Here is a 25,401-nt window from a genome sequence, read left to right on the forward strand (position 1 = left end):
AACAAACTATGCAAGTAATAAGAAACAAAAATGAAACAAACCTAGATGAAATGTGAACATCTCACACTTGTAACAAGCAAACTAGTTCAGATAAATGTTGCAACAAAGTATCTAAAATTTTACTTTTAATATAGTTCCAATAAAAGCTTGCTAATTGGACCAAAACAGACTCACAGCATACAGCATATTAACCTCATAGCTGAGCAGGACCATGTCCTTAAAATAACATAATTAAAAACTTAGCGTAGTGTGGATTGGTGGTGGCTATAGTATCAGATTGTTTAGGATTAAAGTATCCATTTTCTATATAATAGCATGGTTTCCATTATTTAAGGACTAAAGTCGCCATTAGTACCCACCCTTCCCTCCGTGCACCCACTACCTATCTACGTAGGGAAGAGTGGGAGCTAACCACACCACCTTCCACCTACTGTTGGTCCGATTAGCAAGCATTTATTGGAACTATAGTAAAAGTTACATTTTAGATACTTTGTTGCAACGTTTATCTGAACTAGTTTGCTTGTTACAACAAGATGGAAGTGTGAGATGTTCACATTCCATCTAGATTTGTTTCATTTTTGTTTCTCATTACTTGCAGAGTAAATTAGACCCTATCAACCAGATAGCTTCTGAAATTTAAACTGAAGAGCTGCTAAACAAAAACGAATAATTAAAAACCGTGAAAAAATTGAGATTTGCAAATTGTCCCAGAATATCACTATCTTCATCATACTAATTAAAGCTGAATTTACCCTTTTATAAATGGTCACTTTAATATATTTCCATTTTAGAAGGCACCGGGCAGAGTAAATCACTGTAGTATGATGAACATTTCAGGGTGATGTGTGTTCTTGATAAAAGTCTGTAATTAAACCCTACAGCCCATAATTCAGACTTTGTATACATGCTGTCATAAACATTCAAAACACTGGGAAGAAATAGTGGTCCCCTCTTTCTTTCATAGTCAGTGCACCAATACATTACCCAACAAAAAAAACTTTGCTTTAGCTACTGGAATACAGTTACAGTATGTATAAGTTAGATACTATTATCATTGGTGAAGCCTTTGTTTATTAACCACCAATATAAATTTTAAAGCATGAAATATGCTGAAGCATTTATAGACTCTAGACAGAATCTAGAATAGAATCTGTACAAATAACATCCTCAAGACCACATAAATAAATACCTGTAACTGGGTCCAATGTATAAAGAAAGTCAACATTTTGGTGTCAAAATTCTTACAAGCTTGTAATAACAGTACAAACCTCAACACACCGCTGATGTTTTATTTTGTCAAAAGTGAATACTACTATTTAAACAAATGTTGCAATATATTGATTAAAATTATGGAATCATAATTGTTTAGCTTGTTTGTTGAGTGCATGTTTACTTCCAGTAAATTATTAATATTTGCATAAACACTGGAAGTCATTAGTCTTTTTCTTTGTTTTATGAATGTATTTACAGAGTAGTCGGTGCCAACAATTTGCATTATTACTCAATGTCTCAATAAACAAAGTGTTGTTCAGTATCTTTTGGAACAAGCTGAATGAAATCTACTTAGGTGGCTATAAGCCAAATCCTTAGACACTACTTAATAAAATGCTGTAGGACAGTGCTCCAAAGAAATGTGTTGGAAAATGGCTAAGCAAATATTAGTCTGTTACAGTATACATTTAACCACATCATGGGAAGCATTACAGAACAAACAAAGGTAGATTGTTTAGAAAGCTGGCATGGCCCAAAATATACCTTTTGGCTTACTTCTAACCGTTATAATTACTTATCAATTACTTCACAATTACTTTGGAGACTATAAAAAAGATTTAAGGATTCCTCCCTCCCCTTTCATTTTGTAAGCCTTTATATTTAATTTAGCAAATAGGTATTTCTGTCACATAGAAGGCAATATGCAATATTTGGCACAGCATCTTTTGTATAGGTAAAAAAGATGAAATCTATGTATAGAAAGTTTTCACCGACTGAAGAGTAATTTTACAACATTCTAGTATGTAGAAGACCACACTGTTTATCAAAGAGACTAAAGCCATGGCAGTTAACTCTATGCAAAAACCTGAAAATAAAAGTTAGGCTTCATACCTTTGTAGTTAGTTACCCTGTGGTATATTAGTATATTATCTAAGCACATAGTACTTTATATTCATTCTGGACATTTGAATGGCAAAATCACCTTCATTATCCAATAAGAAATAAGCTGGGTGAGAGTGCCTACAGACTGCAGAGGGAAAACTATTAAAAGAAAAGTCAGGTCTTTACTTACTGCGGTAAGTGGCTCTTCCCCCCAACTTTACAGCGGTGCTCACCATTATCATTTTAACGGACAATCCTCTACTCATACTGCAAAATACAGCCCGTCAATGCCACTCAATCAATAACTATAATTATTTGAAAACACCATTTGCGTTTCTCTAGAAATTTCTAATTTAAAATCACCTAATTTTACCAAACCTCCTCTTATTTAAAAAGGCAATACACGCCTACATAAGTACAAGAAATACGCCTTAGTTGGGAAATCCGAACATCTCCTTCACCTTTTCGCCCACTGGCAGCAGTTAAAACATAAATGCAGTATTTGTTTTGATTTTTAAATCAATAGTCAGAAACCAAGTTCAACATTTCCTTTTAAACATTTTCCTTTTAAAGAATCTTTAAACATTTTCTGTGTATTTTTCTATTGAAAATACTTTAACTGATCAGTTTATAATTATTTCATGTTTGTTATTAACTACTTAATTCGCTTGCATATTCTGCCTTATACAATATTTCATTATTCTCTTGCTGTTTCTAACAGCATTTCTTTTTTCATCCACAGTAAACAGTGATTTTGATGTATTTAGTAGGCAAAGGGATATGATTTGACATCAGGTAGACATTGCCTTTAGATTGTAAACTCTTTCAGCAGGGCCTTCTGATGCTCTTCTTCTTCCGTAAACCTTGTTTGTTAAATTATTGGAAGATCACTGTTTGTTATATATTAATTTAAAATGCTACATAACTTGGTGCTGCTATTCATATGGGCATTGTACTTATTTTAGTGTTTAGTGGCTCTTTAAATGAAAAAAAAAATCCCCTTTCCTTGTTAGATTCCAATGCTTGTGCAATTTGTAAAATGTTTATTTTATTTTAAATACATAACAGAAAACCTAAATTTTATATTTTCAGAATATTTGGGAGACTATTACCTACTGTATCTTCTCACATTAAATAACTGGATAGATGATGGATTGCTGCTTCTTTCCTTCTGATACTATATTTGCAGTGCTTTAGAATTCACACGCATTAACAACCAACTTTTCAAAAGTACCTTTTGTTGCTTAATGGGACAGTATTATTTGATGAATCATGCTGAAGATACTTTTTGATTTTAATTATGACATAAGTGTGGTTTTTTTGTTATTTCTTGCAAAAACCAAAACGAACCAAAACAAATCGTCACTAATTCACTGAAAAATCCTCTTTATAATGAGCTGCTCCTTATCTAAAAGCCTAACAGGCTGCAGCTGGAGGAATTGGATGATTGTATTTAAACAGAGGGCGACTTAGTGGACTTTAGATTTGTGTTGACTGTTTATGTACAAACCAGGGAGTTGAATGTGGCTTTATTTTCAATTGCAGATTGGGTAAGAAATAACAAATAACATACCATTGCTCAACTAAAGTGATAGGTAAAAAGTATGCTCAACACAAGCCATATGCATTGCTCTAATTTTGAAAAAGAGAGTATACAGCCCCTTTATATGGCCACTGTACCTTTTATCATTTACCCTTTGCAATTATCTAATGGTAATAATATATTATAACAAGTTTTAAGCACAATTTATTAAGAAAGAGATGCTAGCAAATATCTAACCACATGCAGGTAATGTTCAAACAATCTGAGCAGAAGATCAGGAAAACAGATACCTGCAATCTCATATCATAATATACAGTATCTGTCAAGCTATGAGTTTTCCTTTTGAAGTTTGTTATACAAAGTTCCCCACAATTAGGAAGATTTTATATGTCCCATTAGTACAAAATACTCAATTCAAGAAACGTTCCTTCCCCCACAGTTAAAAACAGGCACAAGGACCCAGAACATATGCAACTGGTGCAAACATGCAAATAGTTGGGCCTTTTAGAATCTGTCTAGTAGAAATTTAAAAGTTGAGACATTTGTGGGCTACTGACCAGAGAAATTAGCAAACCCTAAAACATTTTGTTAGGGAAAATGCAAAGTACATTTCCAGTTAAGGAATACAAGCAGACTACAATAGAAAATATTAATGGAAGTTTACTCCCATGGTTGGTAATTTTATATCATTTATACATGAGGTTTTGTGACTTTACAGAAGCATAATTATTTGAAAGCAGTTGCAATGAAATCCATGTTGCATTTTTGTGAGTGCATGTGAATGTATGGCTGTGCATTTATGCATGTATTATACTATAAAAACTTGAGGAAGAGTCCTCTATTACCAAAGCATAATTCCCTATTTTATGAGCTGCTAAACATTTAATTATACATTATGAATTGACTCCAGTTTTCTGGAGAGAAAAGTTAATCTGTGTCTCCAGTCATGCAAACGATAAATGACTGGGGCTTAAATTATGCTTAGATATGACATTTACAAGATCGACCCCAAAATAATTATTGTGATTAGCAAAGAGCTCACTGTAGGTATTTGGTGAAAAAAAAATGTTTTTATTAATTTCACATATCAAACAATGTATCTTACATAGACCTTGTGAGGTTATTTGGTCCAAAGGTGAAAAAATTAAACAGAACATGGATTTACAATATGTAGAAGATTTTTTTTTTATGCTTCTAAGTGTGAAATATGATTATATAATTGATTGTAGCAGTTTATCTTTCCATTCACCAGGATAAAGTTGCCTACAAATCACTCTCTAAAAAGTAAATTGCCATTGTTATGCAGAAAATAAAATGTTGTCAACCTAGCATTGCTCTTCCCCATTTTACTAAGAAGCTATTTAGCTCAGACCCCCACTGACAGGGTTGAAGAATTTATTTGGGATGTGAAAACATAACAACTTGCCTGTTTCTTAATTTTGCTAGATCTCTGCACTGGCAAAGATAATAGAAACCACACCCAGATCAACAACAGCTGTCACTGTTGTGATAGGTTTGAAAAGACCACTGTCAAAATATGGGAGAGAGTCCTTTCTTATTATCCCCACCCAGACATTGGTGGCCCACCCAAGATGATAAAGATGCATCCTTCAAAGCATGAAATATGTGCTTAAGTAAATCTGATACAGTTGAGAACTTTTCTGAGATTTTTTTACACTAAATTTTAATTGCTACTGTATGACACTAAAAATATTATGTACCTTCTAACAGGTATTAGAACACAATTCTCAAGGATGCAGAGCTTTCAGCAGTTTCTGTGCTTTTGGCACAAGAATAGGATGTTTGCCAAACGGATGGTCCGATAACATACATTTCAGATCAGCCAGAACAAAGCAAGCACCATTTCTAACAAACAGAAGATTAATTTCATGTTGTTGCCCTTTACACCCACAAGTCATTTTTAACAATGTTTCAGTAACAAGTATTGTTTTAGGTGTATAAAGACAAATGTTCATGATGCAGGATGTTACCATTGGCTGGCAGATAGGTGAAAATCTGGTACTGGCTTCTTTTCCTCTTCCCATTGCAGACGTAAAAATTCACTTGAACTGGGCTGGATATTCTCTGGTTGCGAAAAGGTGGAATCTCTACAACTAGAGTACTCTGGAAAAAAACCAAACAAGCAATTTTAGTGTTGTTTCTTTGTTTTACATCATCATTTCTTAAAATAGTACATTCTAAATATAGGCAACATGCTTTTTCTATTTTATCACTACAGACAGAATTCCATTCAGGTCAATGGAACGCTGTAATATTTAAAGATACAAGCAGGAAGAGGACAGATATTGTCTCTTAATTCACTTATTGGTGAAGAGTACTGTATGTAATCATCTAAGGAAGTGAGCAGTGCAATAATTTACTAAACTATAAATAAGGCTCAGAGTACACAAAAATCTCAAGACAAGTTGGGAGGGACAGAACACAAACAATATTCTTATGAGAATTATGTTAGTTATGATAAATCTGTCACTAGTTAATGTTTAAATACTGCCGGAAAAAACTGGCAAATCAGTTACATACATATTATACACACATATGCTGCTGTCTGCTATATTTAATTTTGGCAACCACCCTTGTCCCCCATAGCTGCTAGTAAGGCAAGCATGGCAGAAGGGTATAATTGTACAGCAGCTGGAGAGTCAAAGGATGGCTTTTGCTGAACTTATAGCTCTGGGCTCAGATTACAGGAGGGAGGGGAGGAGGGAAAGGGATAGAGGGAGAGAGGAGCAAACTGAGCATGCTCAAGCCCTAGCCAGGGAGGTTTAAGCTGAAAGAAGGAAGTCTACTACAGAAGCCCATGTATACACAATAGAAGGAAAGAAATACCTTTCTGATAAAGCTACCTTAGTTTTAACCTTTCCTTCTCCTTTAGTTGATATGCCACCAGGTCAATACATTTTTAAGAACATTTTAAAAACACAGAGAGATAGGCACTTCAGGGAGAGATTTCATTCTGTTACTACATCAATTCAATGTTGGAATTTTTTTTATAATTTCTGAAGTATATAAAAAAAATAATTTACCCATAATTCTTTTTAGGAATAAAGTAACCCACATTTAAGCCAGAAATAAAACATAACTAAATCATTTAGTTTCAACCATTCATACAATGTCAGCAGCAACACTGGGCATCCAGAATCACAAAGGCAAGAGTTAATCAATAGCCAAACCTAGGCTTAAGCAGAATTTATTTTTATCACATGAGGGACATACTTGATGCACTGTATATGAGATATAAAATAGAACTCATTGGGTAAGAATACAATTTTCTTGAGACTTGCTAAGTATTGCAGCTTATATACCAGAACATTTCTTTTATACAGAGGAATGAGATACCAAGACAGATGGGGCCTTAGCATTTAAATACAGTGTGCAAAGCTCTCATGTTGTATTTAGTGTGTTGTGGTACCTTTTGAGATGAAGAGCTGTGATAAAACTTACAGGAGCCAAATAAAGAGTTAAGGGTAGAAAAACATTTAACAATATTAAAAATATACATGCCCGTGAGTAATGTCATAATAAATATATCTTATCATATTTATAAGTAAGAGGGATTACACATTTATATTATATACATATATATCATATACAGTACTAGTAATGCAGAGAAAAAAGTTTAGTATTTGTACCAAAATTTATTTTATCAATTTGTATCCTTTACAATTGACCCAGCTTGCATAGTCAGAGTGGAGATGGAAACAATTGTTGTAGCTCAGTTCTGTTGTATTTATTATAAGCGACTATCAAGAGTTAAAAAGGTTCCCAGTTTTCATTTTACAAGGCTACTTCCCCAGAGTAATTGCACATATTCTTCCTTCGCTCCAGTCACTTAGGAGACAGGTTCCCAGTAGTCAAATCACACTCCTGCTAAGTAGGAGAGTATAACTGACTATAAAAAGGAGCAGCAAAGGTTAAACATTGTTCTAGTATAAAAGGAAATGTTTTGATTATTACAGCTGTATAGTTAAAGTCTCCATCACTTGTCCAGGACCCATAATAGTAGTTTATTGGCTGACTGGCATTAGCAAATACATGTTTTGTACCTTTACTATGACTATTTTTCACTTCAGATGTTAAAATCATTTATGGGAGTTCTATTGCTTTTTAAAGTATGTATATTGTAAAAATCCAAAAAGAGGCTCTTATGTGCATTTACTTACCGGCTTAAACATTTCTTTGTCAGTTTTTGCCTCCATTTCCCATATGTGATGGCCATCTATGAGGATAACAAGAATTAGGAAATAAACAGTTACATAAAAATGTATATGTATAAAAATGAAGAAAACATTCTAGTGATTTGCTCAGCTCTGACACAGTATAGCCATGTGCTAAATAAAGCAACTGTTTTTCAACTCCTCAGGCCTGTTTCACACATATGACTAATACAAAAATATCAGAATGAGTCAGTGGGCCAAACCTACCAATTTAAAGGGGAACTATAACGAAAATGAAAATTTAATATAAGCTTCATCATCCTGAAATAAGAAACTTTCTAAATAAAATCAATTGGAAATTCTGCATTGTTTCTGAAATAATCAAGTTTATCTTCACTATCATTCCTATCCTTCTCTCAACATCAGTTTCTCTTCATTCTGTCTTCTCGCAGCAGTTGGGTGTCAGATATTAATTGACAGTTAGATCCAATAAAGTTTACAGGAGGGGGTTCCTTTCCTAGCAGATGAATTAGAGCTCACACAAATAAGTGATTCAAGTTCAAACAAAATCTAACAAAGTAACTGACTTTTGCACAAATCCTGCATGTAGAGAGACATGATGTCTGGTGATTTTAATAGAGTGAGCTCTAATACATATTCTAGGCAAAAGGATATATTGGATCTAACTGTCAATGAGTGGAAAAATATTAGCCAAAGAATTTTAAAAAATCCTTTGCTCTAAAAAACGACAGAATAATATGCATAATGATCGCTATATATGACTTTAAGTATTTTTGTATGGGTCAGCCAGACAAAGCTGTTGCTGTGATCATGAACTTGAACATCTGAAATGTAATCTTGTGTTAGGGAGCTGTTATCTAGTTACCTTCCCATTATTCTGTTGTTAGGCTGCTGGGGGGGGAAGGGAGGAGGGGGGATATCACTTCAACTTGCAGTACAGCAGTAAAGAGTGACAGAAGTTTATCAGAGCAGAAGTGGCATGACTGTGGCAGCTGGGAAACTGACAATATGTCTAGCCCCATGTCAGATTTCAAAATTAAATATAAAAATATCTTTTTGCTCTTTTGAGAAACTAATTTTAGTGCAGAATTCTGCTGGAGCAGCACTATTAACTGATTTGTTTTGTGAAAAAAAAACATATTTACCATGACAGTATCCCTTTAAGCAAAAGCTTAATAATAGCCAAAGGATTAGATTTCTTTAATAGTGACAAATACCTAATGTTACAATTAAAGAGACAAATAGGCCCTTATTCTTCTAACTTATAGCATACATAAAATTTTCTCTTTTACAGCCCAAAAAAGAGATCTTTTAGTAGAAGCAAGCCTGTATGAGCACCATGAGCACATATTATATCTATCTATCTACCCTGTTTATAAATAAATATGAGTCTGTCTTAATTCTACCTGTAGTGCCTTTCAACCTTTATGGCTATTTATATGGGACATGTCACTTCTGGCCACGTGTAGATGGCAAAAAGTAAACCTCATTCTTTGCTATGGGCATAATAGGCCAGTTGTCCTATAGCAGACAATGTAACCTATTTCTAGCCAGCTATGAGTAGCAGTGTCTACTCCCCCAATGTGGCACATGCTTTAAAGAAAAACTTTACTCCCAAAATGAACACTTAAGCAACAGATAGTTCATATCATATTAAGTGGCAAGAATCTTCCCAAACTGGAATATATATTTAAGTAAATATTGCCCTTTTACATCTCTTGCCTTGAGCCACCATTTTGTGATGGTCTCTGTGCTGCCTCTGAGATCACCTGACCAGAAATACTACAACTCTAACTGTAACAGGAAGAAGTGTGGAAGCAAAAGATAGAACTCTGTCTGTTAATCGGCTCATGTGACCTAACATGTATAGTTTGTTGGTATGTTTGTGAGTACAGTGAATCCTACGATCCCAGGGGGCGGCCCTTATTTTTTAAAATGGCAATTTTCTATTTATGATTACCCAATGGCACATACTACTAGAAAAGTATATTATTATGAAAATGGTTTATTTACATGAAGCAGGATTTTACTTATGAGCTGTTTTATGCAATATCTTTTTATAGAGACCTACATTGTTTGGGGGGTATAGTTTTCCTTTAAGGTAAGTGGGCAAAACGCACAAGGTATTTTGATTGGCAGAGTTTTCTTGGTGAAAATCCACAGTGAGCAATTATGAAAAAACACAGACATCTGCTCCACCGTTTTCAAATAAATGTTGTGCCCATCAAAATGTGCAACGTCAGTGCTCTTGTAGGCCTAGGAGTTGGGATGTAAATGCCCTGATGATCTACAACTACCAACATCATCAGGCACCAGTTAATAATTAATCAACACATTTCCTTTTTGACATAGAGAACGAGATGAAATCATCCCTGCTTACCAATGAATTTAACTCTGAAAAGTGTAGACTAATGTCCTCTATTTTACTTGACGGAAGATAGCTGAAGATCAATTTGTTTTAAGCCCTTGTAAATATATATGTCAGCATACCGGCTGGGCAATACAAATATCAGTCATACATGTTTAAATACAAAAAAGTCAGGTTCTCTGAAACCTGTTGCTGAAAGCTCTTTTTGTTTAGCATAGTCTCTCACGCCCCACACATACAGACGTTTCACAGGCAGAGTGACCTGATTTATTACAAATGTCTGAAATAATCATATTTTGTGTACAGAAGTCTCTTTGTGCAAGGGATCTGAAAGAGAACTCAAGTATTTGTGTTAGCTTAGAAACATCAAAACCGTTCGCATTTTCAGGCAAATTGCTTCTGAGTTCCCAAGGTAAAGATAGTTGCCTATAAGTGATGAAGTGTTGCATTTCAATATTTTTTTTTTAACACTCATACATTGCTAGAGTCTCTAAGCCATATTAAAAGTTTTGAATAGGTTTTGCAATGGTTGGGGGAAATGCATATGCCATGCCAGTATTCAAATCTTTCTAGCAGTAGTTTATATTAGCTTTGCCAGAACTAAACAGAAGAAAACTTAAAGGGCTTCTGGGGATCACTGCTCAAATTTATATACCAGATGTTTAATTTTTTTTTCTTTTTAATCATTGGCAGAATGGGTTTTGCTCTTTCAGTCTGTGGGGCTTAACAACGGAAGTAAAGTTGCCCCACTGACAACATAAGCTACTTAACTCTTTTCTTTACAGAATGTCTGCAACTTTATTTTATTGGTGGATAATTAATCCATTAAAAGTGAACTAGCACCCGGAACAATTCTGTACTGTCTGATGTATTGATATTAACATATTATAGAAGATGCAACACATTTAGCCCTAGCCCTGGACATCAGAAAATAATTATACAAAATAATTGTTTTAATATAAAAGATACAAAAAAAACGATTGGCAATACAGGACGGGATCATATCAGCACCAAGCAGGTACTTGGTTAATATGTTAATTTTATTTTCAAATAAACTTTTGTGTTAAAATGTGGACTCTTCTACAGGTCCATACTTTCAGTCTGTCACAATGATGCTTCATATCTATCAATGCTATAGCCAATGGTTACCAGAGATAATAAATCCTATTTGAGTGGACAAAGCATAGTTTTTAAGCAAACAGGGTTTAAACAGATTTAAGGACGTCCCATTCACTGTCTTAAGTGCCTTAACAGACTAGGTATTAGGTATATATAAGGACATGTGAATCACTTAAATGAGTAAATCTCAAATTACCTCACCAAACAAGGATGGCACTAAATCCAGACCTATAAAGATCATTAAAACCTTAGTTGGACATACCCAAATTAGTTGATGGGAGCAGGATGCTTAGAAAGCCTATAAGATAATTAAGTTAAATATGAAAATGAAAACATTTTAGGCAATATACATGTCCTTACATCCTGCCTTTACATTTTCTAGGACTACAAAACTGTGTGTTTTTTTGGCTTTGTGTTCAGACAGGGTATATCTCAATCCAAGGAGACTTATCAAGGATAATTCTCTCATCCAGGAGGAGTCTAAGGTTGACCGTTCACTTGGAGTGCAGGGTGGTGGGCTAGGAGGAGGCAGAACAGCTCTGGCCTCAACGGAATGGGGAGCTTGCAGAGCACATAGGCAGCTGGAAGTGGAAGAGAGCCTATTTAGGAATCATCCCAGAGAACTGGAGAACTACGTATGAGTGTATTACTGCTAAGCAAAATATTGTGGTTAATTACATTGCCTTGCACAAGGTGCAAACAAGGGCTAACATTAGCAGCACAGTGCAAGGGGCATTTGAAAAATGGCCAAGGGTCCCTTCAACTGAAGAGGGCCAGGGGGAAGTGGCCCACCACCTGCATTCTAACTTGCACATCATCAGGAGGCGCAGCCCATATTGGGACAAGGCTGCTATGCCTTCTCTCTGAACCAAGTACCAAAATTTTTGATCCAGCACTTATTCCAGAGAACATCCGACCCAGGAGACCTAGATGAGCACTAAGGACACACTCTTATGGCATCACAAATATTTTAGAAACTAAGATTTTTAAGTACTTTCCTTAGCAGTATTGGACAGTGTTAGCTGGGCCCCACCCAAAAAAAGGAATAAAAGGCCCACCTTCCCACCACCCGCTGATTGAGTACTGCATTTTCCATTTTTACTCTGCTGCAATCAGGCCCACCCGTGTGCTCCACTGCTTTCCCTCAGTAAGGCTCTAAGTGGATAAAGAAGATATCACTGAAAAGAATAACAAAATGTTTTTGTTAATTATTGCATCCTTCTCAGGCTTTTCTTGTGGCCCCCTTCTGTGCTAAATTCAGAGAACAGATTAAAGGGGTTGTTCACCTTTGAGAAAACTATTAGTATGATATTCTGGGTGATATTCTGAGACCATCTGCAATTGGCTTTCATTTTTTTTATAATTTATGGTTTTTGAGTTTTTTAGCTTTTTATTCAACAGCTCATAAATTTGCAATTGCAGCAATCTGGTTGTGAGCGTCCTCATTATCCTAGCAACCATGCATTGATTGGAATAGGAGACTGGAATATGATTAGGAGAGATCTGAATAGAAAGAGGAGTAATTCAACATAGTAATAACATTACAGAGCTTTTGTTTTTGAGATGGGGTCAATTACCCCCCTTTGAAAACTGGAAAGAGTCAGAAGAAAAAGGCAAATGAAAAGAAAAACTCTTAAAAGTTGCTTATCTTAAAGGTGAACCACCCATTTAAGTTCAAGCCCATATACATTATGTTTTAGCTATACATGATACATCTGCACATTGTGCAAATATATTTTTTGGCCCTGGCCCAGACTTGCCACTGAAATCTGCCCCAGAAAGCACCAAAACTGAATAAACTGAAGTCATATATTTGAATTCAAATGTTACATAAAATAAAATCTGACCTATGTTTAGTCTTTTGACTGTCTGCTGGAAGGTTAGAAGAAAAATCGTTTTCATTTCTGCAAGTAATTCTGCTGAGAAAGTCCAGACCTTTGCAGTTATAAAAGGAATATACTACTCATTAAGAAATAGTGACATTATATTTAAGAATAACACGCAGGAGCTGTTATGATACAGATGTAGAGAAAAAAAGTAGACAATTCCTCATATTACGTCTAGGGAACCAACAGGGAAATCTCAACGCCTTTGAGCTGGGATCAAGTCCAGGAGGGAAACCTTAGACCAGTACGTCAGCCTCTTACAGTAAACATGTTTTGCAGAGTTGCACACATACGTTGAAAAAGAGGAATAGAGCAATTTGTGGGGGCCCATTTATGAAAATGACCCTACAGAACAGTAAGCGCATTCAGTTGCAAAGATTATATACACACTGCAGTCCACAAACTCAGTGGGAAACCCACTCCAACTAGGATATGCCTGCAGACCAATACGTCATAGAAGTTTCCACTAAAGCAGGCCACACATGCTTGCTGCAAGTAGATTTTCAAAAGCTAAAAAAATTTTAATTTATTGAATACAAAAAAGTAGTGAAAGTACATTTATTAAACATACTACAGTAACTGAAAAGGAATGCATATTTTGGCTGAATATGAGATTTACAAAAAAAAATAATACTATAAACTTCAGAGGTCCTGTAAATTCACATCCACAGCCCAATGTGATATCGACTTGCCCCTGTACTTTGGCCAATAAGCTACTAACTTAGTCAAGAATGCTAAAGAGTGCAGTGAAAAACAGCACACGTGTATAATGAACTGCTAGGGCTTTGCTTAGATATCAAATAAAAGATCGTTGAACACAGCAACAAATAGCACATTCACTGCAATAAAATATTACCCCTAATATTCTGTAAAATATATCATTATAAACTGTGCTTAGTGATGTCATAAGTTATAATCAGTGCTTAGTGATGTTATTTTTACATTACCCTTGGAGTTCCATGTCTGTATGACGACACTCACCAATTGTCCGTGTGCCTTTATATGGTCATGGAACTCTTTTGTGGATTATAATATCCTTATATTTTACAACTGGGGATACAGTATTCACTATATATCAAACTGTCATATCCCACCCTTTCAGTTCCCTGTTTCCCCTCAACCACCCACCTCCATCAAGATACATATCCTCCCCTCCCTACACCCATTATGGCTTGTAAACTCTTGAATAACAAGTAGATACTGTCATGATTTGTATGGTGTAGTGTTTATTTCTAAATTATACTGTTCACACTGCAAATAATTCAATTCACTCTACCATATAAAATGTTATTTCGGAATCAACAAATATATTTTTTAGTTGTAATAGTTGTGTGTAGGCAGCCATCCCAGGTCATTTTGCCTGGTTATGTGCTTTAGAAATAGCTAGCACTTCATGCTGGAACTGCTTTCAGGCAGGCTATTCTTTCTCCTACTCAATGTAGTGGGACCTGGATTATTACTGTTGAGTGATGTTCTTATATCTATATCTTATCTTGTGTCAGGAAGCTGTGATCTGGTTACCTCCCCATTGTTCTATTGTTAGGCTGCTGGGGGGGTTGATATCACTCCAAATTGCAGTGCAGTAGTAAAGAATGACTTAAGTTTATCAGAGCACTAGTCACATGACTGGTGGCACCTGGGAAACTGATATGTCTAGCACCATGTCTGATTTTAAAATTAAATATAAAGTTTGCTCTTTTGAAAAAAGGATTTCAGTACAGAATTCTGCTGAAGCAGTACTATTAACTGATGCATTTTGAAAAAACATGTTTTTCCATGACAGAATCCCTAGGCTGTCACCAGGGCTGGATTTAAATAGCAGGTGCCCCTAGGCCCACTGCTGTTCATTGCCCCCATCATCTTCCCTTCATTCGTGCATATTCGGATCTGAAGCACTAGGGATTGACACACCGGAAATGTAAAAACTATTGTATCTCCTGCACTTCCAAACGAATGCGGATGTGGCCGTATGGAATGCCGCCCACTGAAATCCTGCCACCCTAGGCCTGGGCCTTTCCACAAATCTGAGCCTGACTGTCACAGGTACAAACCTGCACCTAAAACCACAAATAAATCAACCATGGAGTTTGTCAGTGGTGCATTTTTTATGGTGACTATATCTATTTAAATGTAAATACAAATAAAGAGGAAATGAAATGATGCAAATTTGAAGGTACATAACAATAGGACTTAGGCCTGTACATAAACATGTAAACAGTGGCATAACTCTAGTGCCTGTGAAAGCACACTGATGATTTCATACCAGAATAAAATAAAGTCATAAAGTACATTGTTTTAAATAAGTGAATTAAAACAAACATGTGATATCAGCACAGCAAAGACTTATCAACACTGTTACCCATGCCAACCAATCAAATTGCTGCATTCATTATTGTACTTGCAGCTGGCTTTAAAAAGCTAATCACTGATTGGTTGCTATAGGTAACTGCCCATGGGCTAATTTGCACAGTGTTGATAAATGAGCCCCAATATTTACTAATTGAGAAATGGAAAAACTTTAACAACCTAACACATAGCAAATAGCAAAAATGGTTTGAAAAGTTCCTGTGAAGGAAAGACTAAAGAACCGTGAGTTATCTTTTTCTTAGAGCTATAATATTAATATCTTAGATTGTGTCTGCTCCAGGAACAATAAATGCTGTTCCAAATATAGATTACAAACATAAATCTATAAACTCTAGCCTGCTATTTGTGTCACGACAAAAGTTTAGCGTGTCCTCACTTAGGCTAAGGCCACACTAGGCGATAGCGCCGCGATTTGACTCGCGCCTAGCGAGGCAATTTTGAGCGACAGTAGAGAAAAGATCGCCGCGTGTGTTTTTACGCTGGCGATTTTTCGCGATTCCCCATAGAAGCCAGCGCAAAAGTTTCCCCAGCGATTGCGGCTTAAAAGTCGCGGCGAAAAGTCGTCGTGAGTCAAATCGCGGCGCTATCGCCTAGTGTGGCCTTAGCCTTAAATGCTGGCCTGCCTGACTGGAATGAGCCAACCTTGATACTATCCCTTCTGTGACATTTTGAAAGCATTTTTTTTTATTATGTGTGAATGAAGAAGAATGTTCACTTCAGCATATCTGCATTTGTTACCAATATTATGGTAGTTTTCTCTCTAACACAATACAAGTTGGTTTATGTAGTTTATCAAATAGCACTTTGCCAGATATAGAAATTAATACTTAGTTTGTGATAGAGGATGCATCTATTTCATTTTGTTTATTATTAATCTTTATACTTATTCCAAATTCAACTTCCAGTAGGATATCTGGACAGACAGTAACAGAAAATATACATCTTAAGTAGGCAAAGAACAGGAGTTGTTGATCAATAAGCAAGTATCCTAGAGTTAGAGGCAAATTTATCAAGGTTTGAATATTAAATTCAAATTTTCGAGTTTCAAAATTCACACATTCGATTCGAATTGTGAAATTCACAAAAAAAGCAAAGATGGCTAAAGCTATTTATTTTTATGATAATTTAATTTCTTAACGTTACACAAGCACAGCCTCCAATGGAAGACTAATGCAATGATTAGTATAATTACAGCATTTACCATAATTCAGTTATGTTAATTCAATTAACAAGCAGGTTCACGTTACAAAAAACAAGATTGCCTTGTTTAAGGCAACATGTTAAAAACCCAGTGAGCATATACTACTTTCTTACTAAGGAAAATATAATAGTAATGGGCAATTATACTTCAGTAAAACAGTAACAGCTTGGACCAGCACCTGTGTGATCAGTGGCAGAACTACCGGGGGAGCACCCCCTCAGGGCCCCCCGGCAGCCCGTGCGCCACTGAAAATGCGGCCGTACAGAGGGGGCGGGGCCCGGCTGCGCGTCACGCACCAGGGCCCGTCCCCCCTCTAGTTACACTACTGTGTGTGATACCCTATTATGATCTGTGAGAAAAAAAAGGCCTGATGACCAGTCAGAATCTCTATTTGTGGGTGGCATGTGTGCCATGTATAACAGCTTTCAAACACACAGGAACACACCATTGGTTTTAATCAGAGGATTGTGGTTACTGGAGGTTCCCAAACTCAAGGAGAAAGAGTCTAACATGAAAACAATACAGACCACAAACCTACACTTTTTTGCGAAGGCTGAAAGGTGAAGATTTTTATAGTTTTTAAACTTTAAAAGGCATAAAAGAAATCTCAACTGATCCTCTTCATAATTGAAACTTTGTAGACCAAGGAAATGAATTTTCCTTGCTCTATCTCATTCTATTTTAGACATTACTGCAGAATCTAGTACCACTCCCCAGGTTCCATGCCTAAAGTAAACTAGCTGTGGCTGAAATGTCATTGGCTTCTGCAACTGCAACTGTTCTTGCATGATTTCCAAAGGCACATTCTGCATTGCTGGTTCTTGATTAAAAAAATGAATGGCATACTTTAATAATTTATAACATTTTTGCATATTGCAATACATCACTAATCAGCAACCAGAAAATAGTGGTAAACTTACACAGTACCCAATCCACAAAACAGTCATCTAGGAGATGATTGAGCTGGCCAACTAGGTTCTCAAATTGCCTATAACAAATATAGACTAGAGCTCTGGCATAAACTAACACCAGACAAATCTCTTACATACTCCACTAAGAGACTGCCCTGACAATCATTCATTTTCATACAAACCTGTATACCGACAGATCTTTATATTTAATAATATTTATCTCAAATAATCAACATTTTTCAAAAGAATGCCACAGAAAGCATACATGAAAGCCCTAGTAAAAGCCACAATAATCAAAGTTATAAATATTAGAAAGAGGAAAATAGGCTGCCTAGCAAGCTTTATGGCTTGACATCATTTAGAATATTGATGTTTACCTTTTTACAGTGTTAGACTGAGCAATAGAAATCTTCAGCCTGTGAGCCTTGAGCCATTTGCAAATGTTCCAGTCATCTTTTATGTACAAAGTATTTAAAGGTTTAATAATTGAAATGGGTATTTAGTGGTTGTTCAACAGCTTTTTCATTGCTTGCTGAGACTCTTCCTCCTCTTATGCAGTACACCAATATTCATAGACAGTCTCCAGTTTAAACTACCCTGTTGTTATCTGTCAACGTTAATTCTGCTTGCCTAGTCATTGGCTTTGAATGCTGAGCTTAGAGTCCTGTTGTGCAACAGCATGGATATATGTATGTATATATATATATATATATATATATATATATATATATATATATATATATATATGTATGTATGTATGTATGTATGTATGTATATATATATATATATATATATATATATATATCGGGATTAAATAAACAATTAGAATATATTATATAAAAGCTGACAAAACACAGCTTCAGTGAATTAAATGTTGGTGTATTTCTCTTTACATGAATTACATTTTGATTGCAAGTGGAAACACGACACTTTTCTGGCCACTGGCCTCCTTACTGTTACTGCTACTGGCATTAGAAATAGTGTGGAAAGATCTCCAAGAATGTAATATCTCTTACCAAAAGGAGATTGGCGGAGATTCAACTCCATCAGTCTGCGCGTCATACTTTGTCAAAACAGCTCTTGCAGTCTTAACCCTGCCACTGATTTTTGTGCACAAATTTAAATAATGATTGTCACTGAAAATACAATGATGCAGGCCTAAAGCATTAATATACAGATTAATGGATCAGGCAAGAAGTAAGGGGGTTATTTATCAAAGTCCGAATTTATCTCAATATTTTATGCTACAAACTCTGATCAAATCCGCTCGGGTTTTTTAAGCTTACGTATTATTACATTTTCCCGAAAATTTGGTTTGCAGGAAAAAATCAGATTTTCACTTTTTTTTCGGATTTTTTTTTTATATCAGATTTTCACTTTTTTTTCATCAGATTCTCACGATTATTTTGAATTTTCACCCGAAAACACCCAGCGCACATCAAAAAATCATTGGGATTTCTACCATTGACTTATATGCAACCTCGACAGGTCTGAGATGCCGGATTTTCAGATTCAGACTTTTCCATCCTCTGGGTTTACTAAATTCCAAAAAATTTGTCATTTTTTAAAAGTCCGATTTTATAAAAAAAATAAAATCACAAATTTTTCGTGATTTCTGCATTCAGAGTTTAGTAAATAACCCCCTAAGACACACCTATGACTAAGCGCCGGAAGGTGCGAAACGCGTAAGGTGGGATATGTGGGGTGGTATGTACTGAATACTTTTTAAATGTAAAATTCAATAAATTATTCTTATTTTTACTCTAAAAGGCCTTGGGATATATATCTTTTTTGATATAAACTTTTTTGGAAATAACCCCCTAAGACAACACTAGCAAATTTGCTTTGAGAACTACCTGCATATTTTGTGATTTAGTTACTAACAAGAATATCCAAACTATGTGTTTTTCCACGGAGCACCAGGCAGTATCAGGTCTTAAAAGTTTAAGTTTATTGAAAAATTAATTACATAAATATATTTGAAATACTCGCAGCGGATCAATAACCCCCACGCTTTATGCGTTTTGTGGCCTCACGCCACTTCCTCAAAAGCATAGGCTACAGCCTCTCACTCCAACCCTCAAATCGTGAAAAACATCCCGCACCTGTTAAAACCGTTTTCCAATTATTAGATATACAATTGCTGGATATGGCCATTTTTCGACAAACCAAGTATCTGGCTGGCAAGAAAAAATAGATTAGTGCAGATCCTTACTATTCCTAGTTGGCCAGTGATCCAATTCATGTGCTGATCATACCATACCCCAACCGCACACATTGCTAATCTGGATCGAAATGACCTGTTTGCTTTGTGTGTAACTGGCTTTGACTGTTATGCAGTAACAAAAGCAAAAGACCTTTTTGCCCAAAAAATATAGCAACCAATCAATAGTTAATTTTATTTACCTGTCTTACCTGTCAATTGGTTGCTTTGGGTCATGCCCAGTTGCTGAGTTACTGCTATCAGTTTACCAATACCCCTACCAAACAGCTTATCCCAAACCTGATGTCACAGAATACTACCTAAAGATTTTTTTTACAGCATAATTAATAAATGAATTACACAAACTGTCACAAATATTAAATTATGTGATATCATACCTTTATTTGCATTTTCTATTTCTTCCTCCATTTTGATCCATTTAACCCACCATTTGCATGTAATAGATAATTGCAGACTTGTTTGATACTGTAAACATGCAAACTCCAAATGGAGTCATTAGCTCCTCGGACATTACTAGAATGCACATTTATAGTTATACATTTTCCCAATGCAACCAGGCCCAGTTATGTGGTGAGGCCACAAAGGCCTGGGCATAGGGTGGCAAAATATTAGGGGTGGCAAGCTGCCCAGCTGCTTTCTGGGGCGCAGCTCTGGCCATGTGTGCAAGCGCTCGTGGGGGTTAGTGCAGGCGGGTGCTGGGACCTCACGGCCTAGGTGCACCAGGGATTTTGGCCCTGAATGCAACCTTGGACTCTCATGCTGCCAGTGCACTGCAACATGATAATATAAGAGGTAATAGGCAGTGACGGATATATCATTTCTGTTTTTGCAACATAAATGTTTACATGTTGCCAAGTAGCAGTTAATAACTAGTACTGAAACTTGCTAAGGTCTTTATTTTACCCCTTTAACAGCTGAAGAGCTAATGGCTGAGCTTCTCAGGATAGAACTGCCCTCTCTAGAATAAGCACGAATAATTCCACCGGCACACAGGTCTTTAGTTGCAAGCAGGGATAACCCTTGCTAAATTTTTATTTGCGTGATGCAACGTTTCGGGGTGATCCCCTTTGTCAAGCATACAAACCGATTGTGAACCAAACTATTTAACACCACCTCAAGTGTAGTTAATTAACATAATTAATTGGAGGCGTGTACCAATCATTAACACCATCGTAACAACCATCAAATATAATATGTGGGCCAAACCAGTAGACCTATCAAAGTGCGGCTTAATGAGCATAAGTCAGTTATAAGGAACTATTGCCCTCCAACCGCTGCAGTGCAGCACAAGAAAAATATTGACAAAGAAAAAGATAGGACAAAATATAAAAAGGAAACTTTATTGGCAGCCCATTTTTCCAACCATGGGCATCAGGTTTCTCAGGTTCGGTGGCAAATTCTGGAGAAAGTAATAGCAAAACAAGGTATGGATAGAAAAAAAGTGTTACTACAAAGGGAATGTTTCTGGATCTGGAAGCTTCAGTCCAGACACCCTAGAGGGTTAAATGAAGAGTTCAATATGTCGTGCTTCTTGCATTAATCCTTTTATACTTCTCTTACAGATAATTCAGAAATTCAAATTTGCCACAGGGTCAGTTACAGCTACTCACTTCCTTTTCCCTGCGTAGGGTAAGATAGTTTTTCTACATAACAAGTTTGTTTAATATATTGCAACATTTGTTACTATGTTTTGGTCATTATGTATCCAGTATTAATATTTATTAGGTTCAAGAAGTCTCTGTTCTTTTTCTTTTTTCCTCTGGATTTGGGACATTCAGTAAATGTTGGACACTATGAGGTTGTTCTCTGGACAATATGGGACCTGGATTTTGAACATTTATTTTGAAATTTTTTTCTACACTTTTTCCACATGATTTTAACTTTTTATGGTGGATGTTGGTTTCACTTATTACTGTGATAATATTTATTGTAACAAACAAATTTTTAAATACTTTTATCCTATTATATTTGATAGTTGTTACGATGGTGTTAATGATTGGTACACGCCTCCAATTAATTATGCTAATTAACTACACTTGAGGTGGTGTTAAATAGTTTGGTTCACAATCGGTTTGTATGCTTGACAAAGGGGATCACCCCGAAACGTTGCATCACGCAAATAAAAATTTAGCAAGGGTTATCCCTGCTTGCAACTAAAGACCTGTGTGCCGGTGGAATTATTCGTGCTGGAAGTTTGTGGGTTTCCCAAGCCCTCTCGGCCGGGCACCGGGCAATACACGTTTTGGAGAGCCAGGGTGTGCAAGCTGGTAACTATATTTGTCTCTCTAGAATAAGGCAACTGTCCTTTCCATTTCAGAAATCTGTTATCCAAAAAAAGCTTCGAATTATCTCCATCTCCCATAGAGAGCAAATCATTCTAATTTTTAAAAATGATCTCCTTTCTATCTATAATAATAAAATAGTACCTTGTATGAAAACTAAGCTGCAAATCCATATTGGGTTTATTTCATATTTAAATAATTTTAGCAGACTTATGTTATGATGATCCAAATAGGATTAAGATCTCTTCTCCAGAAAATCCCAAGCCCTAAGAATGGGGAAAATAGGTCCTAGCCCTGTATAAGGGTTCTTACACATGTGAGGAAATGAAAAAAACACTAATGGTAAAATATGTGCAATGCAAATTTTTTTCAGAGTGACAGTTTAACACATTACCCCCTGAGGGTAAAGTCACTAACATAGGTGAATTATGTACAAATGCTTAACCCATGGTAACCTGCAGTTAGTGTTTACTGGTCTGATGTAGTTTGATGAATAAAAACAGACACAAATGAAGCAAAACTGCAGCTTTTTTGTTTTAATTATTTTATCCCTTGGATAAAATGACAATGTTAAAATGTAAAAAAAAAAAACATGTATCTGCATACATGTTTCTAAAAAATATATACTACAATGAAAATGTATTACGGTAATATTGGGGTAATATCAAAACAAGATTTTGACGCAGACTGAAACAGGTAATCAGAGTCTAGCTAAAACTTGGGGTTTTTTTGGAAAAGAAGCAATGAAATAATAGCAGCTATGTATTTTTTATGTAGTCAGATTGAAACTATGAGACGTTTTGCTTTATATGTCCCTACTGTAAGCTATAGATAATTACAAATATTGCAATAATGTAACTGGATACTGAAGTTTGAGGCAAGACGATCCTGGTCTCGGGTATAATTTTATAAGAGATTAACTACTGTGTAAAAAGAAAAAAATTGCCTACATCGAGATTACAAGCAATCCTTTTCTGACTTCACTGAAAACTCATGGGTTAAGAATTCAGATACTGAATTCAAGTGTATTATCCCCCAATCAGAACACTGTTAAGCCTTACAAACAGAACAAAGGGTTAACACTGAACTCCACTCTCTTTCCTTCAAGTTCAAGTACTGACATGATTGTTCTTTTGGGATTCCCTTGGAATGAGTCATTGTTAGCAGAGACTCCCTATTCAAGGAGGGCAGGATAATGCCAGGCCTCATGAGGTTACAACAGCTGAGATTTTGTCTTACAAGACACTGGAATGAATGTCATAGCTGGAGCTAAAAACAGCTTGCACTATAGCTGCTACAATATCTGTAACACATTTCCTAATTTAAAATACATTTCTCAGAGAAGTTAACTCTGCACTGTTGGTAATTTTACTTACAGTAAAAAAAATTGGATTTTTAACAGCGTTCTCATAAAGCACAGCAACCAAAAGACACAAATAAAACTTCACTTAACCAAGCAGTTCCTTTCTCATTTCTATCTTGGCACTAGGCAAAATTATGCCTGTCTGATACAGTTATATATTTTTGTAATGTATTTTCTTAGAAATGTCCACTAAATCATAAAGACATAAAGTATTTCTGCACATAAAATGACTAAATGCATGCAGTTGTTTCAGTTGTATCTGATGTTGCCATTTCACTTGTTCTAAGGAGGTAACAAGAAGTTTAATCTAAATATCGTAAAGGACATGTAAACCCCCCCAACGCAAAAATGTAATCACTGTAGAGCCTCTTTGAAACCTCTAAATACCTGCCACTCTGATTGTTCAAAGGTTAATAGTAAGGCTGCAGCATCCCCTTAATCACTTAGGATTCCTTTTGCTCCTCTAACCTACTCAGCCCACTCCCTCGGGAATTTCCTTTGGCTCATGAGCATGCTCAGTTGTTCTCCATTCAAATTAATAAACACATGCTCCAGTCTAGCAGCCAATGAAAACATAGCATTGCTGGTTCCCATAGAAACTCTGCTCTAGTTGTCTGCTCCTATTTTTAAATCCTAACACCCTCTCCTGGGCTCAAAGTAATCATTACAGTGCTCAATCCAAGCAGCACTTGTCATCATAGTAAATTCTGCCTGTGTTTGGCTGCATTTGTTAATTAAATGAACTTTACATTGCATATCAGCTGTTTGCAGATTTAAATGCACAGAGGGAAAATGGCCCCCGGGTGAAAACTTCTATTTGTTTTAGTGAAATATAATGATGCTGGCAAATGGAGGGGATATATGCAATACAAATAATGCCATTTGGGTCGGGAGTTGCTCCCAATTTATATACAATGTAGGAAAATGTAGGCTTTACATGTCCTTTAAAGGAAAAATATACCCCCAATTAATACTTAAGCAACAGATAGTTGATATAATTTTTTTTTTTTTACCAAACTGGTATATACTTAAGTAAATATTGCCATTTTACATCTCTTGCCTTGAACCACCATTTCACAATGGTCTCTCTGCTTCCTCAGAGATCACCTGACCAAATATACTACAGCTCTAACTGTAACAAGAAGAAACTCAATAAACTGGTATAATTACCCTTCTTGTCTTATTATGGTCTCAGAAACCCTTGCTTCCATCCAAAGCAGTATAATCATTCCATCCAATAGGTGGGTAATGAAACCATTCAGCGCAGGGATTCTGCTGCAAGGTGACTTTGAAATGTTGTGGAAAATTTGGACTTAAACTTTGCTGACCGGCTAGGCTGGTAAATCCTCCCAGCAGTGGCTTGTTAACCAATGTTATTAGAGGGGTGGGGTTTGAATTTATTTTTTGTACCATGGATGAGATGTTCACACTTGATAAAGAGCTATTAAGCTCGAAACATGTCGTGTTGTTAATAAAAGCACCTTGCAGCAGAATCCCTGCCCTGAATGGTTTCATTACCCACCTATTGGATGGAATGTAACCGGAAGAAGTGTGGAAGCAAAAGACAGAACTATTAATTGGCTCATGTGACCTAACATGTATGTTTTGTTTGTATGCACTGTAAATCCTAGGATCCCAGGGGGCGGCACGTATTTTTTAAAATGGCAATTTTCTATTTATGAATACCCAATGGCACATAATACTAAAAAAGTACATTATTATGAAAATGATTTATTTACATGAAGCAGGGTTTTATATATGAGCTGATTTATGCAATATATTTTTATAGAGACCTACATTGTTCGGGGGGTATAGATTCCCTTTAATGAAAATCACCTATCCCCACC

The 25,401-nt window shown here is 35.9% G+C and overlaps 1 protein-coding gene across 4 annotated transcripts in view; it reads right to left on the minus strand.

The window, feature by feature from the left end:
• nfatc1.S (nuclear factor of activated T cells 1 S homeolog) overlaps positions 1-25,401 on the minus strand; it is a 139,399-nt gene that overhangs the window by 62,252 nt on the left and 51,746 nt on the right. For all 4 annotated transcript variants that reach the window (XM_018223583.2, XM_018223584.2, XM_041567773.1 and 1 more), the window contains exons 7-8: positions 7,819-7,874; positions 5,629-5,761 (exon numbers count right to left, since the gene is read on the minus strand). In XM_018223583.2, the coding sequence (XP_018079072.2) occupies positions 5,629-5,761; positions 7,819-7,874 (189 nt within the window). The remainder of the gene's footprint in view (positions 1-5,628; positions 5,762-7,818; positions 7,875-25,401) is intronic.

The sequence above is a fragment of the Xenopus laevis genome, chromosome 6S, assembly GCF_017654675.1.
Source record: "Xenopus laevis strain J_2021 chromosome 6S, Xenopus_laevis_v10.1, whole genome shotgun sequence".
Taxonomy (NCBI): Eukaryota; Metazoa; Chordata; class Amphibia; order Anura; family Pipidae; genus Xenopus; species Xenopus laevis.